Source organism: Moschus berezovskii, chromosome 1 (assembly GCF_049115385.1).
Source record: "Moschus berezovskii isolate FMDL1 chromosome 1, NW_MosBer_1.0, whole genome shotgun sequence".
Taxonomy (NCBI): domain Eukaryota; kingdom Metazoa; phylum Chordata; class Mammalia; order Artiodactyla; family Moschidae; genus Moschus; species Moschus berezovskii.
The window spans coordinates 154,109,778-154,121,755 of NC_142460.1; the positions used below are offsets into that span (position 1 = coordinate 154,109,778).

Below are 11,978 nucleotides of genomic sequence, written 5' to 3' on the forward strand. Positions count from 1 at the left end.
AAATAGCATATAGCTGTACTTTTAATTTTCATGGAATTTGACATTATAGGTTTTAATAGTGCCTTTACTATGATTGTGGCTCAGCTGGTAAAGAATCTGCCTGCAATATGAGAGACCTGGATTCAATCCCTAGTTTGGGATGATCCCCTGGAGAAGGGAATGGCCACCTACTTCCAGTATTCTGGCCTAGAGAATTCCATGGACTATATAATCCATGGGTCACAAAGAGTTGGACACGACTGAGTGACTTTTACTTCACTTACTATGATTCCAAGTATATTTAGAAGTCTTTTGCCTATCTTTTGTATTTTTTATCTATCATATTTTTCTATGCTATTTTTTCTTTCCTATTTTTTTTGGAGCAGTGTTGAATTTTTATTTCTTTACTGATTTGGAAGTTTTATATTTCAACTCTATTGATTTTTCTATTGTTACTCTATATTATTGGTTATCTTAAAAAGTTTAATACGTACTTAGTCAAGGTCAGGTCAGAAGAGAGAAACTACATTGCACAGGTAGCCTAACAGGAAACATTTAAAATAAGAATTGCTAACTAGTAAAAGTAATTAATTGCTAAAAGGAGACAAAAGAGGACTCTAAGGAGTATGCAGCAGTGACTTCACAAAGCAGATACCACCCCCAGGGATAAAGGAGATTGAACAAGAAACAAACTTAAGAGTGCCTTCCCACGAGGCTGATATTTAAACCTCTGAGTAGAGGTCTGGCTGCTGCAGAAACAGCCAACCCACTTGTGGCAAATAAACTTGCCCGAGAGTGTTGGATGGTGCTGAACCATGAAGACTGTGTTTATGGTTGCAGGGCCCAAGGGCATGAGCCAAGAGTAAACTGTGGCGGATGCTAAGGTAACAGAGAACAGCCTCCACATGACAGTCAGCTAGCTGCCGTGGATAAAGGCACCTCAGTAAAGGAAGAAAAGCCCCTCCTTCCCACTCTGGCCTTGCAGTGTCTCTGCAGTGTCCTCAATACCCCTGGTAGAGGGGAGGAGGCTGTCGTATTTCTAGTATCAAAGCAGGGCCAATATAGGATTTGGAGCTGAAAGGTATCTAATAACTGCCACATACAAAGCTATATTTTAAAATATAAAACTCCTTAGCTTCTAAAATAAGGACTTGAATACTTTTAACATTCCTCTGAACCAGCTTCAAGGCTCTTAGATGTCAGTACTAGCCCAGTTTTGCAGACATTTTAGGTTGCTTGCTTCCTTGTTTAAAACAGTCAAGCCTTACTTAGTTTACCTTACATATTTTACAGATTTCTTAACTTTCTGTTGTTTTCCACAAGCCACTCCTGCATTATGTTACATTTTGTTTCTTGCTGAAATACATCCAGTAGCCATTTTTCAATTTGGTATTCCCATGTGCTTCATATTTTAAAAAATTTTTTTTGCCTGTGAGCTTCCTTTTAGTGGGAATTATCTGCTGTGGTGGTTCCACGTGTTTCCTAGATGGGAATCATAACCCTAAGGGCAATTTTGTGGTTGCCCCAGTCAGGGCTTGATATGGGTTCCAGGTTCTAAACCCAACTTTCACATTAGTTTCGAGGTTTCCAAACTAAGTCAGTTGTGTGTAACTTCAGAATCCATGTTTCTATAGGAGAGAGTAGCTGATTGTTTCCACCCATTGCTGACAACCAGTTCCTTTTCTTTATTCTCAGCCAAGGTGTTTTTTGAAGACAAAACTTTCCAGGCTCCATGTCCCTTACATAGTAGCTTTACCTTCTATCCAGTGCGCTAAAATTCTGGTTCTCTTCAAAACACCCTCTTCAGTTCCTATATGCTACTTTAGATTTTCTCTTTGAACTAACACTGGAACTTAACCTGTGTTACTTTTTAGTCAATCATGTTTAAAATCATGCTTAAAATATATGGTTTAATTAGGTTTTCTCTGTGTTTGGCCTAGAGGAAGGATAGGTTTTCACTTGTCTGCTTTGGCTGCCATTTTGCTCAGTCGTTGTTTTAGGGTTGCTAGGGAAAGGTTGGGGGCGGGAGGAGAAGGGGACGACAGAGAATGAGATGGCTGGATGGCATCACCGACTCTGTGGACATGAGTTTGAGTGAACTCCGGGAGTTGGTGATGGACAGGGAGGCCTGGCGTGCTGTGATTCATGGGGTTGCGGAGAGTCGGACACGACTGAGCGACTGAACTGAATATTCAGGAAATGATATATGATAACATTCCATTTATTCCTCTGGTACTTTATCGTTTCAAGGAACTTGTCTGTTTAGTGAACATTACAATGCCGCTGTGAGGTAGATAGGACAGGCATCAATTGTCCTATTTAATAATGAGAACTTGTCACTCAAAACAGCAAAAACAAATTTTATTACACATCTGCCATGTACTTAGCATGGATGTACTAAGTCTTGTTCTTAGTCTTGGATGATGGGAGTGAAAAATCAATTCAAGTAACTTGAGGTTAATTAGAAAGTAAACAGAAACATCAAATACCAAACACAATACAAATAGTTTCTTAGCATATGCCTTTAGTAGTTATTTAATAAACATTTTTTAAAATCAAAGGTTACAAAGCAGGGAATTGTTAAAATGAAAAATGTAGAATGTTGATGGTAGATGCCCTAGGTGGGGGGAGAGGCCCAGTGTGGACTGCCTCAATGGAGGAGATGGGTTTGACGCAGGCTTCTAAGAGGTGAGTAGGATTAGTAGGCAGGATATATTTGGATAGTTCTGGAACAGCATCTGCACATGAATAAGGCAGCCAAAAACTGGAGACCTGATTGTGTTCAGTCTAAAACACAAGGAGTGGGCTTGAATTTTGTAGAAAATAGGAAAGAGATAATTTATAAGTGAGAGTAACCTGACAGAAACTTTAAGATGTTACCATTCTTTAGAAAAGCGGCAGTGAAAGCAGTGGTGGGAAAGGAAGCAAGGGCAGGGGGTGCTGCCTGAGCAGATAAGTGACAAGACTTGACAGCAGCTCTAGGAACATGAGAAACAACAAGAATATTTGGTTTTATAAAGTCTGAAATGCAGAAGAGGCACTTGTTTAAATATACAGTTTACATAATTTGTTTTTAATGTAGTCTAGGTGAATCAGCCCTCAGAAAAGTGGAACAGAATTCCCAAACCTATCTAAGAGAGATACAGATAGCCCCTGTTTCCTCTGGCACTCCAGTCTCCAGTGCTCTGCTATGGGAGTGCAGACAGACCTGGGCTTGAAACTCTGTTTGCATTTTCCTATGGAAATAATGCCACATGCTGGAGTTTGATCCCAGACTATCCATCCCACACTGAAGTATGTAACTTAAGGTATATAGGTATATCGCTAGGTTGTCATCAGGAAAGTATGTTTTAGTTCCACAGCAGATACAGGAACGAACCTCCAGAGAAGTACCAAAGGTGGCAGCCAGTAGAGCTTAGGTAGAGTTAGCTCTCAGCACTTTTGGGTGGGTCACTTTTTAGTCCCATAAATAAAAACCCTCCTCCCTGTGTCAGTCCCTGCCCAAGAGTACTGACAGCTCCTCCACAAATGGACCTCCCTCATCTTCTGTGTCTAAGACAGGACACCTGGTGTAGATATTCATGCAAGTCCTAAGTCAGTGAAAATTCACCACTGAGGTTCTGATCGTTTGTTAGGCACAAATACCCCACTTCTTTTTGGATTTAAACAATTAAACCCAACCAAGAAAGAGTAGTTCTTGCTTTTACATGTGTTTACCTCTGCCTAATACTATCCAGTCATGCAGTTATACTGCACACAAGAATGTATGTGTATGTGTATATATATACACATATGTATGTGTATATATATACACATATGTATGTGTATATATATACACATATGTATGTGTCTATATATACACCCACACATATGTGTATTTTCAAATGGCTATTGTGATTTAAATTACAAAATATACATATGTACACATTTGAAAAATAAAGGTGTTGTTGTTCATCATCAACTTCTAGGCTGTCCATCTGGAGTCAGCTCATACCTGTAAGACAGTTGGGTTTGGACTTGTGTTAGTATTACGAGTGTGTTGTGGCAATATCAGGACAAGTGGCCTAGTCTGTCCTACTTGGGCCTGTGGGACCAGCAGAACTCATCTCTGTAAGTTGACCAGCCAGGGTTAAGACTATAGCTTACAGAGGTTCTTTAGATAAGTGAAGTCTGTAAGCAGTAAAGCCTTAAGTAAAAGTGATAATGTCCCCTTCCTTGATAAGATGAAGAACTTTGGAAAGAGAATATGGGCAACCACCTGAGATAAATTGAGTAGCAGATTTAATGTGATAAAATGAAACCACTCACTTACCACTGTGAGAAGCCCTTAATCAGATCTTCTTTTGATAAGTCAATCAGTACCTAAACAAGCACAAATTATCAGTCCTCTTCCTCAAAACTGCATTAAATGGAAACATATTGGGATAAATGAAACTGATCCTAAAAAGGGCCTCCTTGAGTTTTGAGCAATAGCTCTTTTTCCTTTGGCTTTCAATATATAGAACCTCTCCAGGACAGTACTGACACCAACCTCAGTGTCCTAGGAAAAGGTGAACTGCTATTTGCAGTTGTACCTCAGGAATTTACGTAACGAATGTTTTAGATAAAACAGCTTGCCTGTACTTACAAACTGATCCAGAATTTTAAGCAAGAGACTATAGTTTTCTCAACAATAAAAATGGGAATATCATCACCTACTTCACAGAGTGGGCTTTAAAAAATGAGCATAAGATAATGTTTAAAATACAACGACTACAGTGTACAAATACCATTCTTTTTTGTCTCTTCTTCCTGAGGATTATATTTCCTTTACTTCTGATTTAAAATCACGTTCACCACAAAAATCTTGACATAGTGAGATCCAGGCTTCACACAATGCTCTACTTGTGAAAACAATACTTATATCATAGTAGAGGTTCAAATACTTTTTTAGTGATGAACTTGGATATTCTTGAGTTTCTTAAAGTAGGGTTTATTAATTTATATTCTTTAGTTTTAAGAGTATTTTTTAAAAGGCACAAAACAAAAAACCTCCCAGTAAGGCTATATCTTCCTTAAAGTCAGTTCTGATAACAAACTGATGATCCTATCAAAATTTCAGCATGGATGTGTTCCACCTGTGAACTCCAGGTAGCCACCAGGAGGGAAAGAGTACCAGGATCCCCTTTTGTACTTACCTTTCCCAGTTCCTTCCTTCTGTGTGAACCAAGTGGTCTACTGTTTTTCACTGCGACATCTAGTGACCTCTTCTTTACTTCATCCATGGAAACAAAAAATTCAAATCTTTGAGGAGCAGAAAGTCAGAAGTAAGATTTATATCTTTTAATTATTTTCATTGACAATCTCTAATGTTTCATCCATTTTCCTACCTTTAAAACAGAAGATACAGACTGTCTACTGTTCTAGATACTATAAAGAATCTAGAGCAGTATTAGGTTACAGCAGATTCTTGCTGCATCATTATTACAGATAATCACTGTCCTGTTACAGAACCTGGAGGTGTCAAGTGGCCATTTACCCCTCTTGAGAAGTTCCTTGGACTACTGTGCTTTGGGGTTGGTTCTTTCTCTGACTCTACTCTGGTTGTCACTCTGTTCAGCTGTCCCTTCTCTCTCTGAACTGTGCCTGCTCATAGGACCACCTCAACCCCTTTTTGTTTTTTCTGACCAACTAAAGGCTAGGATGCTGAATAATTAGCTTTGCTGAAATTGCATGGAAAAAAGTGGCCACTTGTGCCTGTGGAGTAAGGCAGAGGAATCTTAGCATACAAGCTTTGTCACATACTCACAAGAGGCCTCTGGACTCCTTACTTCAGGATTTTTTTTTAAAAAATCTTTAAATTTTTAAAAATTGAGTGAAGATTCTTTTAATTCAATAGTGCTTTATACTTTTCAAAAGTTTGACATGCATGATTTAATATAATCCTATAATATCTCTTAATTTTTTAAATTGAGATATAAATGACATAGCATTATTAGTTTTATATGTCCAATAATGTGATTTGTATATGTTATAAAATGATCAGTCTAAGTAACATATAGTTACAAAAAAATTTTTTTCTTGTGATGAGAACTTTCAAGATCCATTCTCTTGCTACTTTCAAATATGTAATACAGTATTATTATCTATAATTACCATGCTATACATTATATCCCCATGAATTACTCACTTAATAGATGGAAATTTGTACCTATTGACCCCTGTCATCTATTTCACACACACCCTAATCTCCACCTCTGGCAACCACCAATCTCTATATCTATGAGCTTGGGTTTTTTTGTTTGGTTGGTTTTTTGGTATTTTTAGGTTCCACATATAAGTGAGATCATAAGTAATTATCTTTTTCTAACTTATTTAATTTAGTATAATGCCCTCAAGGTCTATCCATGTTGCAAATGGCAAGATTTCTTTTTTTATGGACATTTAAGTTGTTTCCATGTCTTGACGATTGTAAGTAATGCCACAGTGAATACGGGTGTGCATATATCATTTTGAATTACTATTGTTTTAATAAATACACAGAAGCAGAATTGCCTGGTAGTATGGTAGTACTATTTATTTTTTTGAGGAACCTCCATACTGTTTTCCATAGCTGCCCCAATTTACATTCCCACCAACAGTGCCCACGGGTTCCCTTTTCTCCATATATATCCTTACCAACACTTGTTATTTCTTTTTTATAATAACCATTCTCACAGATATGAGGTGATATCTCATTGTGGTTTTGATTTTCATTTCCCTAATGATTAATGATGTTGAGCATCTTTTCATGTACCCGCTGCTGCTGCTGCTGCTAAGTCACTTCAGTCGTGTCCAACTCTGTGTGACCCCATAGACGGCAGCCCACCAGGCTCCGCTGTCCCTGGGATTTTCCAGGCAAGAGTACTGGAATGGGGTGCCATTGTCTTCTCCTCATGTACCTACCAACCATCCATATTTCTTCCTCAGAAAAATGTCTATTCAGAGCCTCTGCTCATTTTTTAATCAGGTTTTTTTTTTTTTGCTGTAGAGTTCTGTGACTTTTAATATAGATTTTGGATATTAACTGCTTACCATATATGATCTACAAGTATTTTTTCCGATTTGGTAGGTTGTCTTTTTATTTTGTTGGTTTCCTTTCCTGTGCAGAAGCATTTTAATGTGGTCTCAAGTTGCCTCACTTGTTTCAGTTCAGTTCAGTTCAGTCGCTCAGTCGTGTCCGACTCTTTGTGACCCCGTGAATCGCAGCACACCAGGCCTCCCTGTCCATCACCAACTCCTGGAGTTCACTCAAACTCATGTCCATCGAGTCAGTGATGCCATCTAGCCATCTCATTCTCTGTCATTCCCCTTCTCCTCCTGCCCCCAATCCCTCCCAGCATCAGGGTCTTTTCCAGTGAGTCAATTCTTCGCATGAGGTGGCTAAAGTATTGGAGTTTCAGGTTTAGCATCAGTCCTTCCAGTGAACACCCAGGACTGATTGCCTTCAGGATGGACAGGTTGGATTTCCTTGCAGTCCAAGGGACTCTCAAGAGTCTTCTCCAACACCACAGTTCAAAAACATCAATTCTTTGGCGCTCAACTTTCTTCATAGTCCAAACTCTCACTTCCATACATGACCATGGGAAAAACCATAGCCGTGACTAGACAGACCTTTGTTGGCAAAGTAATGTCTCTGCTTTTTAATATACTATCTAAGTTGGTCATAACTTTCCTTCCAAGGAGTAAGCGTCTTTTAATTTCCTGGCTGCAATCAGCATCTGCAGTGATTCTGGAGCCCAAAAAAATAAAGTCTGACACTGTTTCCCCATCTGTTTCCCATGAAGTGATGGGACCAGATGCCATGATCTTAGTTTTCTGAATGTTGAGTAGAAGCATTTTAATGTGGTCTCAAGTTGCCTCACTTGTTCAGTTTTGCTTTAGTTGCCTTTGGTTTTGGTCTCTAATCCAAAAAATCATCACTAAGACTGATGTCAGTGAGTTTAATTCACCTAAGTTTTCTTCTAAGAGTTTCATAGTTTCAGTTCTTACATTCAAGTCTGTAGTCCATTTTGAGTTAATTTTTGTGTACAGTGTAAGATAGTGGTTGAATTTTATTCTTTTGCATGTGGCTGTACAGTTTTCCCAACACCACTTGTTGAAGAGATTGTGCTTCCCCCATTATACATTCTTGTCTCCTTTGTCATAAGTTAATTGGTCATATATGTGTGGGTTTATTTCTGAGCTCTATTCTATACCATTGATGTCTCTTTATGCCAGTACCATACTATTTTGATTATTATAACTTTGTAATATAGTTTGATGCCTGGAGGCATCAGGGAGTATGATGCCTCCAACTTTGTTCACCTTTCTCAAGATTGCTTTGACTCTTTTGTGGTTCTATGCAAATTTTAGGATTTTCTATTTCTGTGAAGAATGCCATTAGAAGTTTGATTGCATTGAATCTATAGATTGCTTTGTATAGTATGGACACTTTAACATTATTAATTCTTCCAATTCATAAGCATAATGTATCTTTCCATTTGTTTGCGTTGTCTTTGATTTCTTCCATCAGTGTCTTAGTTTTCAGAGTACAGGTCTCTTATCTCCTTGTTTAGATTTACTCCTAGATATTCTATTCTTTTTGGTGCAACTGTGAATGGTTTTCTTAATTTCTCTGATACTTTGTTGTTAGTGTATAGAAATGCAATGGATTTCTGTATATTAGGTTTGTATCCTGCAGTTTTACTGAATTCATTATAATAGAATTGTGGTGGCATCTTTAGGATTTTCTTTATAAAGCACCATGTCATCTTCAAACAGTGACAGTTTTATTTCTTCTTTTTTTTTGTCTGATTGCTGTGGCTAGACTTTCCAATACTGTGTTGAAAAAACATGGTGAGAATGCTGGTCTTGTAAAGTGGGTCTGCAAGTGTTTCCTCGTCTATATTTTGGAAGAATTTGGGAAGGAATGGTATTAATTCTTTGAATATTTGGTAGAGTTCACTAGTGAAGCTGTGTGGTCCCTGGATCTGTTTGTTGGGTGATTTTTGATTACTGATTTAAACTTCTTCCTAGTAATCAGTCTGTTCACATTTTCTGTTTCTTCATTATTCAATCTTGGTAAGTTGTATCTTTCTAGGAATTTATCTTTTTCTTCTAGGTTATCTAATTTATTGATATATAACTATTCATAGTCTCTTATGATCCTTTGTATTTCTGTGGTATCAATCTTATAGTTTCTATTTCCTCTTTTTTGTCCTCTTTTTTTCCCTTGGTGAGTCTAGCTAAAGGTTTATCAATTTTTATTATCTTTTCAAAGCTCTAAGTTTCATTGATTTTTTTTTTTCTTTTTTTTTTTTGGTCTCTATTTCCATTCTGAACTTTATTTCCTTCCTTCTGTTAACTTTGGATTTTGTTTATTCTTCTTGTTCCTTGAGATGTAAGGTTAGGTGGTTTGAGATTTTTCTTATTTATGATATATACATTTACTGTTATGAAATTTCCTCCTTGAATTGTTTTTGCTACATCCCATAAATTTTATGACATTTCCATTTTCTTTGAACATATTTTCTTATTTGTCTTGATTTCTTAACATGATTTTAGTCTTCTTAAATTTAAGACTTGTGGCAGCCTAGTATATGATCTATCCTAGAGAATGTTCTGCGTGCACTTGAGACTGTGTATTCTGGTGCTTTTGGATGGACTGTTCTATATATTAGACCAGTTCATCTGGTCTAGCAAGTCATATACAGCTAATATTTCCTTATTGAATTTATCAGATGATCTATCCTTTGATGAAAGTAGGGTACTAAAGCAGCCTCCTTCAATTCTGAATAAGTTTCCCCAGTAGAGTATTTTTGGTTGGAAGCATTTTCCTTTCAGCACTTTGAATATATTGTGCCACTCCATTCTGGCCTGCAAAGTTTCTGCTGATAGTCTTATGTTGGGGGCCGGGGGGGTGGGGCTCCCTTATAATGTAATTACTTGTTTTGCTCTAGCTGTTTTTAAGATTCTCTTTAACTTTAGATATTTTAATTATAATGTATATGGTGTCAATCAGGTACTCAATAAGAGACCTCTGAACTCGTTACTTCTAGATTTACATTTAAGATCAAGGTTGCCAAGTCTGCCTTGTAGATAATCTAGGCATATCTTGCTGTTACAATTTTGAGAGAGAATTACTAACAGATTAGGTTTGTCACAAAAGTCAACCTCCTATGTTCCCACATAGCAATTTTGACATCCTTTTATGTCAGAGCTCCCTTTGAAGGCAACACCTTTCACTTGTGTGACTGTAGAATATAGGATGGTGCCTAATGTTAATAGAAAGTGTTCAATAAATATTGAACGAATTAACTCTCTTTCCCCACATTCTTTCTTGATATCAATGAACTAAAAATGTAGCTTTTGAAGGAACATATTAGTCTTTAGACATGACCCAAAAAAGAACTCAGTACAACTCTTTTTAAAATGAGTAGTTATTGATCAAGATAAGAGGAAACAAACATTATTAGGTAAATCATCCTAGGCTGGCTAGCAATGTCTTCTCTTAGGATCCCACAGCAAAAAGAAGCAAGTACCTTGTGATCAACTTGAAATCAAGAATAAGAATATTAAAGATAAGGCATACCACCACAGACTCATCAAAAGCGAGAAATGTGATTAGACTCTGTCTACAGGACATGGGTGGACACACAGAGGGAGGGTATCTGTTCCACCTAGGCTTGTTACAGGAGGGAAGACAGGCCAAAGAGCTTGGAACTTTGGAGGAAATTTCAGGTCCTTAGGTTCAAGGTATGTTTATATATGTTTGAAAACAAACATTGACTTAGATTCAAATCTTTTTGCTGCCAAAGGGGATTCATTTAAAGAGAAAGAGTGTGGAACATTTCATAATCAGGAACGCTTTGGTCCACATAGGCAAGAAAAATGGGTAACTGTTTTGCTAAACTTCTCTGGCAGTCCTTTTCTCCCACAAAATGTAGAAGCTTCATGACTATGTTGGTGTCCTGTTCAACCCCAGCCCTTCCCAGCATCTGGCAGTTACCAGGCACACAGGAGGTACTCAGCAAATACTCAAGTGGCTGACACACTCTAAACAGGCCACCTGGGCCACTTACGTCTCATCAAACAGGGGCTCCAGGGTCTTCCGCTTCACTGAGGTCTTCTTACGACTTGCCCACCTCCTTTCTGGCAACAAGTAGACACGGACGTAGGGATCAGCTCCACTGCTGGTACAGGGCGTCAGGTTTCTGATTTGGTTTCAAAGACATTAAAGAAAAGAGGCCCCTCATTTTGAAATACTGAAAGCACTCATTTGGAGAAAGCTGTACTAGCCATACAGCTTTAGATGGCCTTGGGGATAAAAATACCCTGTAATCTAGACCAAAAAAATCAAAAGTCTGCAGAATTTTCAGGACAAAACATCAGATGCCTGGTTTTAAAAACATGTGTTTTTATGAAGTTTGGGGTAGAGCAAAGTACTTTTCCATGTAAAGGAACTTGAAGATTCTTGAGAAAATGTCCTGGCTCCAAGGCACCCCAGAAAGCTTTGCAGCGGATATGTCTGAGCAACACCCTTGGTTCTGGAGCCTGTCAGCTCCATCGAGGATCCTGTTAGAGCGTTCGAACCACACTCCTTCCAAATGTCTACCTTTGGGCTGCCTGCCCCTGCCATTGCTCCAAGTGCCCCCACTGATTTTTGGTCACCTGATGCTCCCAAGGGATCTTTCCTGGTCCTTGCACCTCTTTACCTGCAGCCGTTGATTAGCACGCTGAGACAGCGCCGCAGACACACATAGCGCACCGTGAGCTGAATCTCACCCAGCCCCCGATGCCCGAGATCCCCGCCTCTGTAAAGAAAGGGCTTGTCATTTCTCTTGCCATTACAGGTGCTAGCCTCTCCCCCGACCCCCAAGAAGCATGTCAGTTAACAAATTAATTCTCAGTAAGGTTCTTTTTAGTTGGAATTACTTCCTATCCTGCATTCATGTATAATTATCCTACTTCACTGTAGGGAGAGCATGGTACCATAGGAC

At 38.4% G+C, this 11,978-nt stretch overlaps 1 protein-coding gene across 2 annotated transcripts in view; it reads right to left on the reverse strand.

Moving 5' to 3' along the window:
- Positions 1–2,319: 2,319 nt before the first annotated feature.
- ESYT3 (extended synaptotagmin 3) overlaps positions 2,320–11,978 on the reverse strand; it is a 54,754-nt gene continuing 45,095 nt past the window's right edge. The window contains exons 19-23 of one of the 2 annotated variants that reach the window (XM_055413021.2): positions 11,694–11,792; positions 11,061–11,171; positions 5,157–5,262; positions 4,292–4,341; positions 2,320–3,973 (exon numbers count right to left, since the gene is read on the reverse strand). In XM_055413021.2, the coding sequence (XP_055268996.2) occupies positions 3,937–3,973; positions 4,292–4,341; positions 5,157–5,262; positions 11,061–11,171; positions 11,694–11,792 (403 nt within the window). In that variant the 3' untranslated portion in view covers positions 2,320–3,936. Of the gene's footprint in view, positions 3,974–4,291; positions 4,342–5,156; positions 5,263–11,060; positions 11,193–11,693; positions 11,793–11,978 lie in introns of both variants that reach the window. The other variant, XM_055413010.2, reaches the window with a different exon arrangement.